The 22,132-nt window shown below is 36.9% G+C and overlaps 1 protein-coding gene across 3 annotated transcripts in view; it reads left to right on the top strand.

Annotated features, from left to right (window-relative positions):
• Positions 1-22,132, top strand: part of MSH4 (mutS homolog 4) — an 83,059-nt gene that overhangs the window by 26,576 nt on the left and 34,351 nt on the right. For all 3 annotated transcript variants that reach the window (XM_001918273.6, XM_023641839.2, XM_023641838.2), the window contains exons 7-8: positions 3,244-3,416; positions 8,710-8,777. In XM_001918273.6, coding sequence (XP_001918308.3) covers positions 3,244-3,416; positions 8,710-8,777 — 241 coding nt within the window. The remainder of the gene's footprint in view (positions 1-3,243; positions 3,417-8,709; positions 8,778-22,132) is intronic.

Raw genomic sequence — 22,132 nt, 5'->3', positions numbered from 1 at the left:
CTCTCTGCTGCATGTGGCTGCTATGAACCCTTTAGTCACTTAATTTGGCTTGGGGACATTAATAGCACATTCCTCTTGCAGTTTTTCTGTTAAGTGAATAGGCCCCCTACGTCTCTGGTTGCTAGACTCCAGGGCTTAACAAATGTTGTAGGCCTCTGGCCCCAAGGCTGTTGTCAGCTCTCTCAGGATTTCACCTGAGTGGGGCTGGCCCCAGGCATGGGAGCACTCAATTGTTTAGGCTTTGGAAGGTGGGATGATCTCCTATGTGGCTGTTTGAGAACCACCAGTCTTCTGCAGCTGACAAGTTCCATTGCCCACAGGGCCATACACACCATCAACACAGTCCTGCCCTGTGTGCGCATTCTGACCCCATGAAGTGGACCCATTTGCCCCACCGCAGAGGACCCACACACTCCACCAACACCCCACACACTCTACCTGCTCTTCATGGATGCCCTGCCCTGCAGAAGTGGTCCCACTCACCTGGCTGCTGAGGATCCAGACACCCAGCCTATGCAGCCCACATGTTGCCCGAGGGCTTACTGTTGGGTGGGACCAGTCCCTAGGGCAGGCTGCCTGCCCTGGCTGAGCTGGATTAAATCAGTGCTCTAGTGGATGGGGCAGATCCTGGGCTAACAGGCCAGGGGAAGACCTCCAATGGCATCTGCCAGCCTCTGTGTCAACATGCCTTTACTATTGTGACTATAGGTCACAATAATGGCTGCTGCCAATGTCTCAGTCCCTGGAGAGGTCTCACCTCTTACTGAGATGCACCCAGAGCCTATCAGGTGAGTTTCTTTTCACCAAAGAACAGTGCACCTTTCTTTCTGGTGATTTTTGGTTGCTTTCCAAAATGGGTGAATTTCTGTGTTGGCCCTTTAAGAGCTGGCTTTTTTTGTCCCCTTAAGTCTGATAGCTTTTCTGGGGGTGCTCCCCGTGGTTGTTAATAGCCAGCTAAGACAGATATGATGACACTTGTGTCAGTTGTAGTGAGTACAAAGGATGCTTACAGCGGTAACACTCCCCTCTCAGGTTCCCACTTTTTCAGGGAAGGCTGCATACCTTAGGATTACTCCCAGCCAGCCATGAAGCACCGTGGCTTGTGAAGGTGGCTTTTTTCTCTCCAGAAAGGAATTTCTGCCTCTTCCACCTCACTCAGGACTGTCCCTTGTTGTGGGGGCTCTTTTTATCCAGTTTTCCTTTCTCTCTCGGGTAATTGTTCCATAAGTGGTTGTAAATTGGTTGTGTCCGTGGGAGAAGGTGACTTCAGAGTCTGCCTATGCTGCCGTCTTCCCAATCCTTCACTGCTGTATATTAAATCATAGGATATTTGACTTCCAGGAGTTCATATTGTAGTTGAAAAGGAGAAATTGAGAAGTCTTTTCACAGACTTGAACTGAAGAATATCAGGTTAAAAGATAGATATTCTACCTACTGAACTATCTGAATCACTGTAATGCTTGTATAGACTTGCCACCTGTTGAGCACACTGTTTCATTTCTTGATTTCTATAGCAAATGGCAGGTTTGGGTATGCTCCTCACTTCCTTTGTTTCTTCAGAAACCAAATTCTCAAAAGTAAAAAAATTGTGCCTATAATGTGCCTCCAATGAAACTCCCCAACCAGGACTTGATTTGAGTAATTCTCTAAAAATTTGTTTAAATTGATATACCAAAAACCTGGTAGTTCAAGGACTTAAACTGAATCGTTCTTGTTTCCTCTCCTCTTTCAACCCAGATTCAATCCATCCATAAATCCTGTTGACATACTAATTCTGGATCATGTCTTACCATTTCCAAGGCTACAACCCTAACCTATGTCTTCATCATTTAGCCTTGATTACTAAAATAGTCCCTAACTTGTCTCTTTGCTTTCTTCTTACCCTCTTACAGTTAGTCTGTTCTCGACCTAGTGGCCAAAGTGTGATCCTTTTAAACCAGAAATCAGATTTTGGAACTCTCCCTCCTTAAAGTCTTCCAGTGGCTCCCTTTCGTTTAGAAATAGAATCCAGACTCTTTACCGTGGCCTGAAAGGACTTCTCTTTGCTGTCCTCTATCAACTTCTTTATTCATTTCCCTCCATTTTTTTTTTTAAAGACTTTATTTTTCCTTTTGCTCCCCAACACCTCCCAGTACATAGTTGTATATTTTTAGTTGTGGGTACTTCTAGTTCTGGCATGTGGGATGCTGTCTCAGCACGGCTTGATGAGCGGTGCCGTGTCCGTGCCCAGGATCTGAACCGGCAAAACCCTGGGCCGCCGAAGCGGAACGTGCACACTTAACCACTCAACAACAGGGCCGGTCCCCCATCTCCCTGCATTCTTACCCTTACTTGCAAAACACCACCAACCTTGATCTTCTTTCTAGTTCTGGACCCAGATCGACTTCCTGGGCTTAAATTACTGTTCTGCTCAATTTTAACTAGTAACTCTTTTCTTGTTGTTCACTTATTTGGAAACCTTACAAGTTACTTAATTTCTTTATGCTTTTGTTCCTTCCCTTGTAAAATTGTTTGGTAATAGCATCTACTTCATACTGTAGTTGTTAGAATTAAATAATGCCTGGCACATGCTTAGTGTTCAAAAAATGTTAGCTATTCTCACCATTATTGTCATCATCATCCCCATCCCGTCATCGTCTTCGCATGGATGCCTTCTTACTTCAACTGCCCAATAGATATACAGGTCTTTCTCAAGCAACCTTACTAAAGCAACCTTCCTGGTCATTCTCTATATATTCCTGTGTTGTTTGTTTTTTAATCTGAAATTATTTTCTTTCTCTCTCTCTTTTACTTATAATTCTCTAACTTCTTAAATTAGAACAAAGTGATTATATTAAATACTCATTTTATCAAAGTAAAAATTCTTCCCCCTCTTAAGGATATATTATTAATATCTTGCTATTATTGACAGAATGCCATAGACTAGAACATTTTATATTAGTCTGAATATTATAACTGATCTATGAAAAAAAGTCATTAACTAAATGCCAAAAGATACTGTTGATCCTTGTTAATCAAAGTGTGGTTCATTGACTGACAGCATACTTGGGAGCTTATTTGAAATGTAGATTCTCAGGCCTTATCCTAGACCTACTGAATCAGAATCCCTGTGTGATTGGTGCTCAGATTAAAGTTTGAGAAGCACTACTGTCTGTTATAGGATTATTTAGAAAGTTAAATTGCAGTGTTCTTGAGTTTTCCTTTGTATACTTAATGAAATCTTTCTAACCTGTGTTTTCAAAGGAATAATCACACACTCTTTGGTGTCCTAAATTATACTAAGACTCCTGGAGGAAGTCGAAGACTTCGTTCCAATATATTAGAACCTCTAGTTGATATTGAAACCATTAACATGAGACTAGATTGTGTTCAAGAACTACTTCATGATGAGGAACTCTTTTTTGGACTTCAGTCAGGTAAATGAATATTATCTAATTTTGTAAATACTAATTATTTAAAAAATACAGTGTCTTCTTATAAGGATACCAGTTATATTGGATAAGGCTCATTCTAATGATTTTATCTTCACTTGATTACACCTGCAAAGATCCAATTTCCAAATAAGATCACATTCATATTCCAGGGTTTAGGACTTCAAAATATCTTTTTGGGGGACACAATTTAACCCATAACATGAAGTAAGAGAATTACTCTTGGCGCCTGTTTGTTCACTGGCATGGCAATGTAATTTTCTTCTTAAATCTATAGGTGGAAGGACAGTTTATATGCACCACTTCTAGTCCAATTCCTGGTTTCTAGCAGCTTGGGCTGTCTTCCACACCCCAGCTCCCCTAACCTCTCCACCTGGTGTTCTGGTAGTTTAAACTGAAGTGGTACTGGAAAATCTAGAGGGCATTTACAGCCTAAATAGGTTTCACTCAGTCCAGTTCCAAATACCTTTTAATTCGTATAATTCCTTCAAAATTCTGGCATTATATTGACTGTGACTCTGCATTTCCAGTATTTTTGAATCCATTCATTTTTTTCCATATATTCCTGTGTATTTAGTGAGACTTTGGGAATGGTACAAAGAGGCCGTTTTTAACTGGTACCCTTTTTTTTTGTTCACAGCAACATTTTGTTGGCCTACTTGTACCTGGCATTTCATATCATAATAAGTTTCAGGAATATGAAAAGTTATTTAATCATGTAGTGTTAGTTAAACTCCAAACATTGTCATCTTTTTAAACTTTCTGCTACTAAATATGCACTTGTACTCATCCATTTTCCCTTCCCTTTGTTTAAGCTGGAAGTGGTATTCCTGCTCCTCTTTATAGCTAATTCCTCCACCTTTGTTCTGGATCCCATCCTTACACTTGATTGTCTCCTGTATCTTTCCTGTATGTCTCTTCCTTAAGTCTTTACCATCTTTGTGAAAAATCTCCCTGGACTTCATCTTCTCCAGTTACCACCTATCTCTCTTCTATTCATAGCTAAACTTGTTGAAAAACAAATTTTCTGCACTCACTATCTTCTCTTCACTATGCCTCAGTCTGCTGCAGTCTTGTTTACCTGCCTGCTACTGCACTGAGACTGCTCTTGTCAAGGTCACTGTAGCAAATATTGTTGGTTCTCTGTCCAGATTCTCTTGGGTCTTTTATTTTTCTCTGTGCTCCTTTCCCTGCTCTGTGTGGTTTTGCTTCTAGTGGCCCACACCTAGACTCTCTTTGGAGGCCTGCCCTCAGGCTCTTAGAGCACTTGGCTCTCAAGCAGCATGCCAGAAGTGCCTTGCAGCCCCTAAGTGACTGACTAGTGTGGGAGCATGAAAGCCCAGCTGTAGCACATTGATTTGGCCAAAACCCTGAGGGTAACTTAAAGTCCAGAATTCTTCTACAGGATAAGTTGATGTTACCTTCCACAGGACTTCACCTGAAATTGTACTTTTGCTTGGCTTTTTCCCCTTCCCTGTCCGTCTTCTTTCCTTTACTGCTTTCTCTTGGAAGCACTTTCTTAATCACTTGCACATGAATCCTGATCTCAAGATCTGCTTCTGGAGAACCCAGCCTAAAACAGTCACCCATAGGCTCACTGTTGTTAAATATAATGGACACTTATTAGTTCCCTATTTGAACTCCAACTTATATGGTGCTGCTAAATATCTCTCCTTATTGAATTACTTCCTTTCTTTCCTTCTGTGACTACACAATCGTCTGATTTTCTTCCTACTTCTTTGGGATTTCCTTCTTTTTTTTTTTTTTCAAGCTCTATCACTCATTTATTTGAAAAGTTTATGTGAAAATCCAGTCAAAACCTACAGATTGTCTCTCTTGAAATGTTGTCTACATGGATTTCCAAATAGACCGTAGGATTGTATACTGTCTTGGAAGGTCCTTAGAAAGCTCCGTCATTGATCAGATAACAGGATAAAAACCCTAGAGTCTTTTCTTTCAAATGTAAGAGGGAAGGACTTCTGAGTCTTTTTTATAGGCTTCTTTTCCTTTGCTTATTCCCTAAGTCCTATGGCTCTTCAACATATGTCCTAGGATGCCTTTTTACCCTGTATATTCTTATTATATCACTTACCCACCTTCCTGGTTTTATAGTTATCTTTCAAAATTCATGACTTCCAAATTAGCGTCTCCTGCCCAGATTGCTCTACAGACCTTCAGCCCCATATATCTTATTGCCTACTGAGCCCTTGTTAGATGTTCCTCAGTCACCTCAAATTTAGTGTGTCCAGACCGTGCCATCTTTCCTTCTAAATCAGTGGATAGCTCTACATCCAATCTCTTTACCAAACCAGATACCTGGAAGTCATTCTTGACTCTTCCTTTCCCTGAAATCAATCATCAAATTCAGCAGTCTCCTTCCTATATATGTCTTGAATGTATCGGCTTCTATTCCCAATGCTGCTGCTTCAGCCCAGGCTACCATTTATCTCTAATCTGATTTATTGCAATAGCCTCCTATTTGGTCTCCCCTCTCTGATCTTGCTATTTACAGTCTCTTCTCCACATTGCAGACTGAGTGATCATTTGAAAATATAAATCTGAGTGTGTCAGTCTGTATTAGTTTCCGCTGCTGGTGTAACAAATTACCGCAAATTTAGTGGCTTAATACAACAGGAATTTATTACCTTATAGTTCTGGAAATCAGAAATAAGTTTTACTGGGGTAAAATCAGTATTAGCAGGTCCACATTCCTTCTGGAGGCTCCAGAGGTGAATGTTCCCTTTCCTTTTCATTTCTAGAGGCCGTTTGCATTCCTTGGCTCATGTCCTGTTCTCCACCTTTAAAGCCAGCAGTATAGTATCTTCTCTACTTTCTGACCTCTGCTTTTGTCCTTATATCTTCTCTCTCTGACTGATCCTCCTGACTTCCTCTTATAAGAACCCTTCTGATTACTTTGGGACCAAAAACTAATCCAGAATAATCTCTCCATTTCAAGATGCTTAATTTAATCCCCTCTTCAAAGTCCCTTTTACCAGGTAACATATTAGCAGGTTCTAGGGATTAGGATGTGGACATCTTTGGAGGGCTACTCCATACCCACTTGCATAAAATCCTTTAGTCTCTTCTCATTACTTGTAGGATAAGATCCAAACTCTTCTATATGGCTCTTTTTTTGTCATCTCCCACAGCATCTCTTGCAACTCTTCAGTTTCCACTCTTCCTTGTAGTATAATTGAACTTCTTTTAGTTGCTTGAACATGTCCTCTCTCATGTTCTGGCCTTTGCTCTCTGTAGTATTTGCCTACAATCGTTCCTCCTTTCCTCCTTACCTTCCTTCCAAGCTTCTCTTTGGCTACCTGCAGTTCATGCTTTACCATTCCAATTTAGATATCACTTCTGCTGGAAGCCTCTTTGACTTCGCAAGTCTGTGTGAGGGATCTTTTCTACATGTTTCCTATAGTGTTTTCTTATGATACTTATTTTATTGTACTGTGAGTGCATGTTCTTGGATGATTCTCATACGAGGCTAGAACATAATGGGTGTTCATATTTGTTAAACTATTGATTTATTGTTGAATTTAGAGATTTACTGTTGAAAATTGTATTCTGTTGTTCCTAAGATTATAGTGTTTTATATGATGAGATTTTAATGGAAAACATGGATTTTCCTTGAAACTTTAATTTTGATATACTTTAAGTTTTATAATTTCTTATAACTGAAAGTTTTAAATTGGCATTTACAAATGTTAAACATTTCTGTTTTCTATATCTTGACAGTCTGTAATTTATCTTAACGTGTAATGAAGATGCTTATGGGGTAACAAAAATGTTTTTTGGGTGTGGTGGCTGGAATAAAGATCTGGTATGAGTGTTGTTGGCTGTGCTCCTGAATAGTCGTTACTTTCTAGGGTGCACTTGTGTTTCTGGGAAGTTGGGGAAGGTAAAGTTAACATAAGCTTCTGCGGTTATACTTACATTGATATAAAAGAGCTTGCTGTATTTAAGGCGTGGCTAGTGGTTATTTATGACTTGAAGCCTTGGGGAATGGCAGGAAATGAGGATTGGGGTTAACTTATGAAGGGCCTTTATATAATGGTAAGAAATTTGGATTTTATCCTGCAGGCAGTAGGGAGCTAAAGATTCTACACCAACAGAGTAATATGATGAAATACTTATTTTAGAAACATTCTGGTTGCTATAATAGATTTGGGAAAGGAAGAAGAAAGAGACTAAAAAAGAGAAAAGCCTGTTTAACTGAGGGCTTAAGAGAGTCTGACTAGTGGAATCACATGTAAAATGTCATAATAGTATTCTGTCATATTGAACAGTTTAACAGTAGTGTATTCAGCCTATTTACTCTAATGTTTTTAAACACAGTTTTAACATAATTAATTACCCTAGAAGTGGCAAAATAGAAAGGGGCACAGTTCTATAGGTAGGCAAACTGAAAACTATCAAAAAATACCTGTTGGTGTGAATAAGAAGCAAGTAACAATTTTTTTTTTTTGACAGATAAGTTGGGGCTACTTTGTGAAAGTATAAATAAGTCTACACAAAAACTTCTGAGGTCATACATTACAATGGTGATAATAACCATGAGTCATTAAGAAGAAGTTACTGTCATTTACTGTATTTTAAGTATGGGGAAATGAGTGTACTCTTAAAAGATCTGTATCTTAAATTGTTAAGGTAAAAAAAAAGCATCCAGGGATATTTAAAAGGGATAGATTACAATTATTCATAAATTTTCTTTTATAGAATACTTTAGGCAGGAAAATGAGTTGAGAAGAATAACAGTTTTGAGCTCTGGTATGTGCAAGCTACTTTACAGGTATTATTTTACTTAATCTTCACAACAAACCTAGGACGTAGATGTTATCCACATTTAAAAGATGAGAAGTAAAGTTAAGAGAAGTTAGGTAACTTCCAGAAGGTTACATGGTTAGTGGTTGAACTGTGCTTTTAAACTAATCTCATAGAATTCTTTAAGTATCAGGAAGAAAAGTTAGAGATCAAAAGGGTAAGAAGAAAATTATGATAAGCAATATCTAAAAGCCAGAGAAGTAGAATTTCAAGGAGGAAGGGGGTGATCAACATTGTCAAATTTTGAAGATGGATTGTGAATAATCAAAATTAAGAAAAGACTATTAAAATTTGTTTTATTCCAGGAACATGTAAGATAGATAAAGACAATTAAAACAAGTAATATTTGCAGGTAGAATTGTTCTATTTTATTATTCAAGGATAATATTTTACAAAGTCTATATTTTAAACTGTAACATAAAGTTTAAATGCTTTTACTTTTTGTTTGTTTCAGTTATATCAAGATTTCTTGATACAGAGCAGCTTCTTTCTGTTTTAATCCAAATCCCAAAGCAAGACACGGTATGTTTATGTATATACATATGTTATATTATTATGTATTATGTGATATAACTTGTCTTAAAGTGATGTAACAATTGGAAAATATCAAAATGTTTTGGAAAGGTACTTCATTATTAATATCTGGAGTATTTCTTATGCCTTTTTTTTTCTTTTTGTGACGAAGATTGGCCTTGAGCTAACATGTGTTGCCAATTTTCCTCTTTTTGCTGAGGAAGATTAGCCCTGAGCTAACATCTGTGCCCATCTTCCTCTATTTTGTATATGAGATGCCGCCACAGTATGGCTTGATGAGTGGTGTGTAAGTCTGCGCTAGGGATCTACACCTCTGAACCCCAGACCACCAAAGCACAGTGTGCAAACTTAACCACTATGATACTGGGCCAGCCCCATATGCTTTTTTAAAGGATTCTTCCCCCACCATGTGTTATCCTATATGTTATAGTAAAATTAAAAGTTTCTCAGTTGTGGAATTGGTATATTTTGATTAATTAAATATTTACTTAAAGACTTTATATATAATTTTCAAAAAACTTAAACTGTATAACATATGCTTAGTAAATAACTAGATAACTAAATTATGTTAGATCCAAAGATGAGATGTGCTTCTTAAAAGTGATCATTATGTGAAGTTTGATTAGTTTTCAAATATGCTTAACCTTTAAGAATAAAACAGCCTCTTTGGATATTTTTCAAATTTAAATGCTGCTTATAGGCACATCCTGTAAAAAAGTTAGTTTTTTTCCGAAATTGAAAAATGTTTAGTGAAATACTTGTATATTTTTGCTCATATACTTAAAAAGAAAAGAAGTCTTATACATCAGTGAAATTTGATTTAAAATTTGATTACCTTGCAAATCCACTGAAGACAAATCTGTGTTTTAGAAGTCTTTCCATATTGTGGAGATAACACTCTTAAGATTCATTTATAAAAAAATATCATTGGAAAAGTTTTGGCTGTTGAGCAGGTACAGAACTAGAAATTTCCTTAAATAATTGAAACACCTTGTAATTCAATATATACAAGTGGGAGGTAACCTAAAACAACTTATGTCTGGAAAAAAATTAGGTGCTTTCATAAAATGAGTTTGGAAGTATTCCTTCCTTTTCAGTTTTCTGGTAAAGTTTGTCTATAACTGGTATTATTTCTTCCTTAAATGTTTGCTAGAATTCACAAATAAAGGCATTAAAATTTTCTTTGTAGGAAGATTTTTGACTATAAATTCAACTTCTTAAATAGATGTGGTACTGTTCAGGTTACCTGTTTCTTCTTGAATGAGCTTTGGTAGATTGTGTGTTTCAAAGAATTTGTCATTTCACTGAACTTGTCCGATTTTTTGGCATGATGTTGTTCATAATATCCTTCTTATTATACTTTGTATATTTGTAAGGTTTTTGGTAATGTACTTCTCTCATTCTTGAAATTGGTAACTTGAATATTATTCTTTATACTTAGTCAGTCTGGCCAGAGGTTATGAGTTTTATTGGTCTTCTCAAGAAACCAGCTTTTGATTTCATTGATTTTTCTATCTTTTTTTTCCCTTTTCTTCATTTCGTTGATTTCTGCTTGTATCAATTTTATTTCCTTTCTTCTGCTTACTCTATGCTTAGTTTGCTGTTATTTTTTGAGGTTGTGAAGGTTGAAGCTGAGGGCATTGATTTGAGACCTTTTTTCTTTTCTGATATAAGCATTCAGTAGTACTTTAGCTATATTTCACAATTTTTGATGTTGTGATTTCTTTTTCATTCAAAAAAGTTAAAAGTACTTTCTAATTTCCTTTTTGATTTCTTCTTTGATGTATGGGCTGTGTAGAAATGTGTTATTTAGTTTCCAGTATTTGGGAACTTTCCAGATGTCTTTCTGTTATTGATTTCTGATTTAATCCCATAGTGGTCAGAGAACATATGTTATATGATATGGATCCTTTTAATTTAATTTAATTGCTTTTTTTTTTTTTTGGTGAGGAAGATTGGCCCTGAGCTAGCATCTGTTGCCAATCTTCCTCTTTTTTTTTTCTTTTCCTCTCCCCAAAGCCTCAGTACATACTTGTATATCCTAGTTGTAGGTCATTCTAGCTCTTCTATGTGGGATGCCGCCACAGTATGACTTAATGAGCAGTGTGTAGGTCCACACCCAGGATCTGAACCAATGAATCCCAGGCTGCTGAAGTGGAGTGCGTGAACTTAACCATTCAGCCACAGGGCCAGCCCCTGGATCCTTTTAATTTTAATGACACTTGATTTTATGGCCCAATGATCTCTTGGTAAATGTTCCATGTGTACTTGAAAACAATGTGCATTTTGCTGTTCTTGCATAGAGTATTCCATAAACGTCAGTTAATTCAATTTGATTGATAGTGTTCTTCAAGTCTTCTATATCATTATTTTTTTTTTCTATTCCATCAATTCTTGAGAGAGACATGTTAATATCTCCAACTATAATTGTGGATTTGTTTGTTTTTCCTTGAAGTTCTATCAGTTTTCATCTAATGTATTTTGGAGCTCTGGTATTAGGTACATAATCACTTAATATTGGTGCTCTTGGTGAATTGATCCCTTTATCATTATAAATTGACCTTCTTTTTTCCCCAGTAATATTTTTGATCTGAAATCTTTTGTGTTTAATATTAATATAGCCACTCTAGCTTCCTTTTGATATGTTAGCATCATATAACTTTTACCATCCTTATGCTTTTTTTTTTGGCTGAGGAAGATTTGCTGCAAGCTAACATCTTTTATATGTGAACCGCCATCACAGCATGGCCACTGATAGATGCATGGTGCAGGTCTGCACCCAGGAACTGAACCCAGGCCACCGAAGCGAAGAAATGCCAAACTTAACCACTAAGCCACCGGGGCTGGCCCCACTGTACTTATGCTTTTAACTTATTTGTGTCTTTATATTTAAATTGGGTTTCTTGTAGACAACATATATTTACGTCTTGCTTTTTTATGTACAAATCAGAGAATATCTTACTTTTAATTGTGGTGTTTATTCCATTTACGCTTATTGGTATGTTTCTATTTAAGTGTGCCATCATGTTACGTTTATTTCTATTTATCTCATCTATTTGCTTCCTTTTCCCTTTGTTTTTGCCTTCTTTTGGATTAATTATTTTTTATGATCCCATTTTATCTCTTTTGTTGATTTATAAGCTAGAACTGATTGTTTTATTTTAATGGTTGCTTTAGAGTTTATAGAATACATCTTTAGCTGAATTCAGTCCACCTTCAAATAATATTACATCACTTTACATACGATATAAGAACCTTACAGAAGGGGCAACAAAAGCAAAAATAAACAAGTGAGACTGCATCAAACTAAAAAGCTTCTGCACAACAAAAGAAACAATCAGCAAAATGATAAGGCAGCTATGGAATTGGAGAAAATATTTGCAAGTCTTATATCTTATAAGGCGTCAATATTCAAAATATATGAAGAACTCATACAACTCAATGGCAAGAAAACACACAATCCCATTAAAAATGGTCACAGGAATTAAATGAGCATTTTTCCAAAGAACATATACAGATGGCCAAGAGGCATATGAAAAGGGGCCCAACGTCACTAATTATCAGGGAAATGCAAATCAAAACCACAGTGAGATAGCACCTCACACTTCTTAGAATGACTGTCATCAAAAAAACAAGAGATAAAAAGTGTTGGCAAGGATGTGACGAAAAGGAACCTTTGTGCATTGTTGGCGGGAATGTAAATTAATGCAGTCACTATGGAAAAGCCAGCCCTGTGGTCTAGTGGTTAAGATTCAACACTCACTGCCATGGCCTGGGTTCTTTTCCTAGTTAGCATGACCATCTGTCAGTGGTCATGTTATGGTGGCTGTGTGCTGCTGGGATGCTGAAAGCTAGTATTTCAAATGCTAGCATGGTCACCCATGGCGGGCAGGTTTCAGCAGAGCTTTCAGACTAAGACAGACTAGGAAGAAGGACCTGGCCACCCATTTCTGAAAAAATTGGTCATCAGAACCCTATGAATATCAGCAGAACATTGTCTGATACAATGCTGGAAGATGAGAGGATGATGCAGAAAGACCTGGCAGGGTGCTGCTCTGCTGTATATAGGGTCATTAGGAGTCAGAATCGCCTCGACAGCATTAACAACACTATGGAAAACAGTATGGAGGTTTCTCAAAAAATTAAAAATAGAACTACCATGTGATCCAGCAATTCCACTTCTAGGTGTATATCCAAGGAAATGAAAACAGAATATCAGAAGAGATATCTGCACTCCCATGTTCATTGCAACATTATTCACAATAGCCAATATACAGAAACAACAAATCTCCATCAATAGGTGAATGGATCAAGAAAATGTGACACACACACACCCACCCACACCCACATATATATACATATATACAATCAAATATTATGCAGTCATGAGAAAGAAGGAAATCCTGCCATTTACAACAACATGGGTGGAACTTGAGGGCATTATGCTCAGTGAAATAGGACGGACAGAAAAAGATAAATACTGTATGTTGTCACTTATATATAAAGCCTAAAAAAAAAAAAGCAAATTCATAAAAACAGAGAGTAGAAAAGTGGTTGCTAGGAGCTAGGAGTTGGGAGAAATAGGGAAAAGTTGGTAAAAGGGCACGAAGTTCATCTATAAAATGAATAAGGTCTGAGGGTCTAATGTAAAACATCGCGGCTATAGTTGATAACCCTGTATTATATAGTTGAAATTTGGTAAGAGAGTAGAACTTAAAAGTTCTCATCAAACAAACAAACCAACCAACAAAGGATAAATATTTGAGGTGATGAATGTGTTAATTAACTAGATGAGGAGACTCCTTTTGCAATGTATATGTATATCAAATCACCACAATGTACACTTTAAATATCTTACAATTTTTTATGTCAGTTATAACTCAGTAAAGCTGAAATAAAGGGAAAAGGACATTACAGTAGGATGCTGTCATCCCTCCCTTCCCTTCCCTTGTGGTATTGTTGTCATGTGTTTTACTTCTTTTTTTTTTTATTTTCGTTTGTTCCCCCCAAAGCCCCCCAGTACATAGTTGTATATCTTTAGTTGTGGGTCCTTCTAGTTGTGGCATGTGGGACGCCACCTCAGCATGGCTTGATGAGCGGTGCCCTGTCCGCACCCAGGGTCTGAACTGGCGAAACCCTGGGCCTCTGCAGTGGAGTGTGTGAACTTAACTGCTCGGCTACGTGCTGGCCCCTATTTTACTTCTATATATATCTCACAGTTCATTGTTTTCTTAATATGTTCTATCGAGGTAGAATTCACAAAGCATACACTTCACCCATTTAAGTGTTCAATTCCATCATTTTTAGTGTATTTACAGTTTTATAACAATAACTACAGTCAATTTTAGAACATGTTCATCACCCCAAAAAGCAACCCTGTCCCCATTAGCAATCACTTCCCATTCCTCCCAACCCTCTTCCCCCAAGTTCTTGGCATTTACTAATCTTTCATCTGTCCCTATAGATTTGCCTGTTCTGGACATTTCATATAAATGGAAGCATACAATATGTAGTCTTTTGTGACTAACTTTTTTCACTTAGCATAATGTTTTCAGGTTAATTCATATTGTAGCATATAACAATACTTGATTTTTCTTATTGGAAAATAATATTCCATTGTATAGATATAGCACATTTTGTTTAAGTGTTCATCAGTTGATGAACATTTGAGTTGTTTCCACTTTTGATTTTTATGAATAGTTCTGCTATGAATATTCATGTACAAGTTTTTGTGTGGACGTAAGTTTTCATTTATCTTGAGTATGTACCTAGGAGTAGAATTACTGTGTTTTATGATAACTCTATGTTTAATTGTTTGAAGAACTGCCAGACTGTTTTCCAAAGTGACTGTGTCATTTTACATTCCCATCAGCAGTCTACGAGGGTTCCAATTTCTCCAGTCCTTGTCAACACTTGTTATTATCTGACTTTTTGATTCTAGCCATCCTTGTGGGTGTGAAGTGGTATCTCCTGGTTTTTATGTGCATTTCCATGATAACTAACAATTTTGAGGTCTTTTCATGTGCTTTTTGGCCATTTGTCTATCTTCCTTGGAGAAATGTTTATTCATGTCCTTTGCCCATTTTTATTTGGGTTATTTGTCTTTTTATTATTGAGTTGTAAGAGTTCTTTATATATTCTGGATGTAAGTTGGATATATGATTTGCAAATATTTTCTACTGTTATTTGGGTTGTCTTTTCACTTCCTTAATGATATCCTCTGACAATATATGTTAATTCTGTACCAGAAGGATAAATATTTAACTCTTTCTCTTTTTTTGAGGTAATACTGGTTTATAAGATTATATAAATTTCAGTTGTACATCATTATGTTTCAATTTCTGTGTAGATTACTTCATGTTTACCACCCAAAGAGTAATTATCCTTCATCACTGTACACATGTGCCCTTTTACTCCCTTTGCCCGCCTCCTCCCTCCTGCCCCTCTGGTAACCACCGATCTAATTGCATATCTATGTGTTTGTTTGTTCTTGTTCTTATCTTCCACTTATGAGTGAAGTCATATAGTGTTTGGCTTTCTCCATCTGACTTATTTCGCTTAGCATAATACCTTCCAGGTACATCCATGTTGTCACAAATGGCAAGATTTCATCTTTTTTTGTAGCTGAGTAGTATTCCATTGTATATATATACCACATCTTTATCCATTCATCTGTTGGGCACTTAGGTTGTTTCCAAGTCTTAGCTATTGTGAATGATGCTGCAATAAATATAGAGGTGCAAATATCTTTTTGAATTAGTGTTCTTATGTTCCTTGGATAAATACTCAGAAGTAGAATAGCTGGATCGTACAGTAGTTCTATTCTTAATTTTTTGAGGAATCTCCATACTGTTTTCCATAACATCTGTACCAGTTTGCATTCCCACCAGCAGTCTATGAGGGTTCCCTTTTCTCCACGTCCTCTGCAGCACTTGTTATTTCTTCTCTTGTTAATTATAGCCATTCTGATGGGCATGAGGTGATATTTCATTGTAGTTTTGATTTGCATTTCCTTAATAATTAGTGATGTTGAAGATCTTTTCCTGTGCCTGTTGGCCATCTGTATATCTTCTTTGGAAAAATGTCTGTTCAGATCCTTTGTCCATTTTTTAATTGGGTTGTTAGTTTTTTTCATTGTTGAGTTGTATAAGTTCTTTATATATTTTAGATATTAACCCTTCATAGGATATATGATTTGCAGATATCTTCTCCTAATTGTTAGATTGTCTTTTCATTTCGTTGATGTTTTCCTTTGCTGTGAAGAAGCTTTTTAGTCTGATGTAGTCCCATTTGTTTATTGTTTCTTTTGTTTCCCTTGCCTGGGGAGACATGGTATTCAAAAAGATGCTGCTGCGACCAATGTCAAAAAGTTACTGCCTATGTTTTCTTCTAGGAGTTTTATGGTTTCAGATCTTACATTCAGGTCTTTAATCCATTTTGAGTTAATTTTTGTGTGTGGTGTAAGATAATGGTCTACTTTCATTCTTTTGCATGTGACTGTCTTTTACCAACACCATTTATTGAAGAGACTTTCCTTTCTCCATTGTGTGTTCTTGGCTCCCTTGTCAAAAATTAGCTGTCCATAGTTGTGTGGGTTTGTTTCTGGTCTCTCAATTCTGTTCCATTGATCTATGTGTCTGTTTTTGTGCCAGTACCATGCTATTTTGGTTACTATAACTTTGTAGTATATTTTGAAATCAGGGAGTGTGATTAGCTCTCTTTCCTTTCCCTTCTTTTATAAACTCGGACACTTCCCTACCTCCCATCACCCAGAAGGATTATTAACATAATTTTAGTTAGAGTAAAATTATGACTGTTCATGCTACACAGAGCTGAGCTTGCACAATTTTCTGTATTTTTTTCCCCAGAATTAATAACCATTTTTCTATTTGTTTGGTTTACTATGTACTTTCACTAATTCAGACATAGATATTTCCAACAATTGTCTAAATATCCTCTCAGTATATTCATTCACCACAGATAATCAATTTAAACCTCTGGAAGATATTTCTCCCATAACTTCTGACCTGTTCCAGTCTGGACAGCTTGTCTCTCTTTCTCTGGTATGCAGCTGTGACTCCAAGTCCTCTCTTCAACATCATTCTTTGTCTCTCCTATGTTGGAGCTCCTGTTTTTTGTGTCTCAAGTCTTCCTCTGTTTTGGCTTACTCTCTCCTTTTCGTGGAGCATGTTCTTTAGTAAATTTCTGAGAAAGAGTGAGAGTTTGCATGTCTGAAACATTTTATTTTTCCCTCATAATTTATTGATAGTTTATCTGAAAATAGAATTCTAGTCAAGAAGTAATCTTCTTTCAGAATTTTGGAGGCATTCCTCCACTGTCTTGTAGGCTTCTAATTTTCCTGTTGAGAAGCTGAAACCATTGTGATTCCTCGATTTTGGATATGACTGACTTTTTTCTTCCTTCCCTTCTCTGGAAGCATGTAAGACCTTTTGATTTCAACATTTTACAAAGGTGAAAATAAAAATTAAATAAAATCTCAAACCTTCAGAAGATTTGCAAGTACATTACAAAGGACTTACCTCCTGAAACTTTTAAGAGTAAGTTGTTGACATGATGCTCTATCACTCCCACATATATTAGTATTCCTTAAAAACAAGGATATTCTCCTATTCAACCACAGTAAACCTTCAAAATAAAGAAATTAATAATGATAATACATTTAATCTTGAAATCTCACTCAAGTTTAGCCAATTTTACTGATAACGTCCTTTATAGAAAAAGGATTCAGTTAAGAATCAAGGATTGCCTTTAGTTTTTGTGTCTATTTTATCTTCAGTCATGACCTCAACACTTGGAAATTACAGCTGTTATTTTCCCTCAATTCGAGTTTGTCTGATGCTTCCTCATCCTTAGATTCAGATTATGTACCTTTGGCAGGAATATCACAGAAATGAGGTGTTCTCGTAATTTATCAGATGGCTCACGATTTTGATTTGTCCCATTATGATGTTAACTTTGTGCACTTGATTGAGGTGGTGTCCACCAGGCTTCTCCACTGTAAAATTACTATTTTCCTTATGTAATTAATAAGTATTCTGTGGGGAGGTACTTTGAGACCGTGTAAATATCCTGTTCCTTATCAAACTTTCAGTTTATCTATTTAATCTCTGTGGACTCATGGTTTCATATTTTATTCAATTGGTTATAATCCCTTACTATCAATATTTATCTTGACTCTGAAATTGTCTCAGATTGGCCAGTGCAAACCCCTGCTACTTGGTGTCTATGTCCTTTGGAAATGCTCCCATCATTCTTTGAGCACTTTATCACTTTCTGGCTCAAGAAAATGAACCAGGCTTTTCTTGTACTTTCCCTCCTCGAGCCTTTGAATCAACCATTTCTCCCAGGAGTCTTGGTTCCTTTTAGTGGGGTTTGGTATTTAGAAATCAAGATCTGGGCACTAGGTGTACTCTTTGCTATTGTGGTACCATTGCTCTGAAGCCCTCTCATGGCTAGGGAATGAGTATATGTATATGAATAAATATATAAATATGTAAATATTTACCTCTGTATTTATTTCTATATCCATCTATACAATTGAAAACCATGAGTTCACACAAATAACTCTAGTTTCGAGCCAACATTTCAGGGTTCATGCTTGTTTTCTCCCTTTCTGTATTATTAATTCCCTTCTCTGACAGTGAGAAACCTAGCTCCTATTATCCTTAATATATTACCATGTTTGACCTATGCTCCTGTATGTGACTAATCTCCGACAACTGCCACTCCTTCCCTCATGCAATACCACCCCATTCTGCCTGTGCTCCAGTACTCCCTACTAAACCGTCTTCCTATGCAGAAATCCTTCTCACTCTCTCAGGCTCTGATACTCTGCATTAAGCTGTCCTCTTATGCAGAGACTTTCTTCAGCCTACTTGGGATCCAAAACCTATGCCTGCTGCCTCGCCTTCCCTTGCCTGGATACCCTCTTGACCTTGTTCAGGCTCATGTACTCTGTGCTGGGTAGCCCTCCAATATGGCACCCTCCGTGTCCTCCTGTGCTGTGCCACCTCTCTGTTCTCACCCTGTTCTGGCTTTACTTTCCCCACACCAAAGATGCTCTCTTCTTGTTTGGATCCTGATAACTAATATTAAATCATAGTGTTCATATTAAAACAAAATTATTTCTGAATATATATGGAGCATTATTTAGTTTTGGATACACTGTTGCTAGTGTCATTAACTGTTTACTTTCTATTTGTTGACCAATGTTTTGGGGTCCGTTGAATATCTTAGGACTTTCAGAGACTTAGAAATGAATCATCAATTATAAATATAGACACACAAAGCATTACAGTTAGCTTTTATGACCTTTTGCCAAATGCCACTGCTTTGAATGATATTTCCAAATGAAAAATAATTTAAATAACTTAAGGAGCAGTTTTACTTATGAGTGACATGTTTTACACAGAAAAATGCAATGTGGTGTAGGAACAGGAAATGTCTACTCTATACTGATAAAATTAGTATGTGTATTAGTTCACTAGGGCTGATGAAACAAAATACGGCACACCGTGTGGCTTAAAACAGCAGAAATTTATTGTCTCACAGTTCTGGAAGCTAGCAGTCTGAACTCGAGATGTTGGCAGGGCCATGTTCCCTTTGAAACCTGTAGGGGAATCCTTTCTGGCCTCTTCCTAGCTTTTGGTGGTTTATTGGTAATCTTTGGTGTTCCTTGACTTGCTGCTGCATAACTTAAATCTTTCCTTTCCTTGTCACGTGGCAATCTCCCTGTATGTCGTGTCTTCACATGGCTGTCTTTTATATGACACCAGTCATTGAATTAGGAGCTCGTCCTACTACGGTATGACGTCATCTTAACTAATTACCTCTGTAATGACCCTATTTCCAAATAAGATCACATTTTGAGGTACTGAGTGTTTAGACTTCACCATATCTTTTTTTCAGGGACACAATTCAACCCTTAACAGTATGTAAGTAAAGGCTTTGTTTCAATTTTATTTTGGAAAGAATTTAATCATCAGATTATACCTGAGAGCCTTCTCTTTGTTGTGAACTGTAATGTATAGTATTATATAGTCATATAGCTTCGTATTTTGGTGTCACCAGCTATAGGAATTAGTAATACACATGTTTTTGCATTAGACTATTTCTGATTATTTTAAGAAGGGAATATCAGTTTGACCAACTAGCTCTCTGAGAAGTATCTGTAACTAGCCAGCCAGCTTCTATAATCAATTTGACTGTCAGATTTTAGAGAAGTCCTCTGGGCTACGTTTAAGGTGATTCTGTAAGCTGAGAATCTGGAATCTCTTTTCCTGTCTAGAAAAGGCAATCTATAACTAGCTCCATAAGCTTTTTAAGGGTCAGTGTTACTTCCCATCTTTTTTAGTTTTGGGAAGATCAGTCGTAGCTGTAAATTTTTTCCTAACTACCACATCTGTCCTTTGTGGAGGCTTTTTAAAATACTTTTCAGATGAGATTTACTAACTTTTAAGGAAACTTAAGCAATATATTGACTTCATACGTGATTCATGAATTCCATATTCCTTATACTGTTTCTCAGTTGATGTTTTCTTAACCATCTGGAGATATATTTTAGATGAGCCTCTTTCTTCACTTAATATAAACATGTATCTCTTAATTTAACACAATATTTACTAAATTAGTTCAGACTTGTGCTAGTTAAATTGCATGATTTGCTAAAACTTGTGAATGAACTAAATGTTCTGTTGGCTCAATTATATAATTTGTTTAAACTTCTGAATGAACTAAATGTTCTCTGAAAATTTCCGGTGTAAAATTGTTTGCCTAAGATGAGTTCTTGTACTTTTCCCTTAACAATATTGATTTTAGGGGTTGGCCTGGTGGCGCAGCGGTTAAGTTCGCATATTCTGCTTCAGCGCCCCGGGGTTCGCCGGTTCAGATCCCAGGTGCAGGCCTATGCACTGCTTATCAAGCCATGCTGTGGCAGGCATCCCACATATAAAGTAGAGAAAGATGGGAACGGATGTTAGCTCAGGGCCAGTCTTCCTCAGCAAAAAGAAGAGGATTGGTGGCAGATGTTAGCTCGGGGCTAATCTTCCTCAAAAACAAAAAAAGAATACTGATTTTAGAAAATGCATGTTTTCTGATCATAAATATTCACTGAGAATAAAGCTTAAATTTCTTATTTTAATTAACCTAAATGTCTTTTCTTTCTATACAATATTAATGACCTTACTATTTAATGTATTGCATTAAGAACGTTTGTTTATTGCATTAAGAAAGATCCAAAATATTTCTTTCAACATTTGAAAAGTTTGATATTAAACAAATTTTTTCAAATTTTTACTCAAGTTTCTTTGCTTCATTTTGAATAACTTTTTTTTTTTTTTTTAATTGATTTCAGACTGCCAAATAGAGTATCTGTAGTCCATGGCTCCTTCTTTAATTCATTCAACAAGTAATTTTTTTTACCAAGCATTGTGATAAGTGCTAGGGATACAATAAAAAGTAAGTCTCTTATCCAAAGAAATTTAAAGTCCAATGTGAGGTTTGAGTAAAAAAATAGGCAATTACAGTATACTATTATCAAGAACTGTAAGGGATCTTATATTCTACCCTACTTGCAAGCTAACAAGTTAGCCTGTCACAGTTTCATGGATGCTGGCAGAAGTCACAAGACTCCTGGGTCAGAAGGAAGGGACTTCAGTACTCACAACAGTAGCAGTAGCCAGAGTATCAGCATTTTCTTGTGCTGGTTCCCAAGCTCCATTTCCCACAGGGTGATGTGAAGAGAGCCACATGACACCTGCACATGCCGTGTGTTACAGGTGAAAATAGCTGAGCTTAGGGGACCTGGATCTTTTTTAATGGGCAGTAAGCATGCTTGCCTGCTATTCTGGAGGGAGACACAATCTTTATCTTCTAAGACTTGTAGGTAAACCTGCCCTTTGCTTTAGAAGGAGGAACTATAGTTTTCAAGGCTATTCACTATATAAACATTCTGGAAAAGACTGTCCAACATAAAGGCAAGTGAGTGCCTCTGCTCACAAGATAATGCAGAAATACAAAAGGCCAGTAGAGAATTGTCTCCCAGTTCTCTATGGAGAGACTCTCTCTCTAGCTGGCTTTGAAGAAGCAAGCTGCAAAGAGACTCTGTATTAGTTTTCTATTGCTGCATAACAAATGACCAGGCATAGCAGCTTAAAACTACCATATTAATTATCTCATGATTTCTTTGGATCAGGAGTCTATGTACATCTTAGGTTGGTCCTCTGCTTAGAGTCTCACAAGCTGCAGTTAAGGTGTCGTCCAGGGCTGTATACTTATCTGGAGTACTCTACTATGGAAGGATCTACCTTTCCTCTCATGTGGTG

The sequence above is a fragment of the Equus caballus genome, chromosome 5 (genome assembly GCF_041296265.1).
Source record: "Equus caballus isolate H_3958 breed thoroughbred chromosome 5, TB-T2T, whole genome shotgun sequence".
Lineage (NCBI taxonomy): Eukaryota > Metazoa > Chordata > Mammalia > Perissodactyla > Equidae > Equus > Equus caballus.
The sequence above is the reverse complement of the archived record's forward strand: the minus strand, read 5'-3'. Positions and strand labels throughout refer to the sequence as shown.